We start from the raw sequence: 301 nt of genomic DNA on the forward strand, positions 1-301 counted from the left end.
ACAGGCGGCAACACACCTGAGACAGGCGGCAACACACCTGAGACAGGCGGCATCACACCTGAGACAAGAAGAAACGCACCGGAGACAGCGGTGTGTGTGTGTGTGTGTGTGTGTGTGTGTGTCTCTGTGTGTTACCTCTGGCAGCAGTGTGTTGTCGTTCTGCAGCAGCAGCACTGCCAGCTGTTCCTCTGACAGCTCGTGCAGCGTGAACTCTCTCAGCAACGCAGAGTTCTGGTCAGACAGGATGTCATGGGAGAACTTACACACACGCTTCCTGTAACACACACACACACACACACAC

General features: G+C 55.1%; 1 protein-coding gene across 1 annotated transcript in view; it reads right to left on the reverse strand.

The window, feature by feature from the left end:
* The window catches only part of LOC117939033 (protein mono-ADP-ribosyltransferase PARP12-like), a 5,807-nt gene that overhangs the window by 4,246 nt on the left and 1,260 nt on the right, over positions 1-301 (reverse strand). The window contains exon 3 of the mRNA XM_034864076.1: positions 80-274. Within this exon, the coding sequence (XP_034719967.1) occupies positions 80-274 (195 nt within the window). The remainder of the gene's footprint in view (positions 1-79; positions 275-301) is intronic.

The sequence above is a fragment of the Etheostoma cragini genome, chromosome 23 (genome assembly GCF_013103735.1).
Source record: "Etheostoma cragini isolate CJK2018 chromosome 23, CSU_Ecrag_1.0, whole genome shotgun sequence".
In the NCBI taxonomy this organism is placed as follows: domain Eukaryota; kingdom Metazoa; phylum Chordata; class Actinopteri; order Perciformes; family Percidae; genus Etheostoma; species Etheostoma cragini.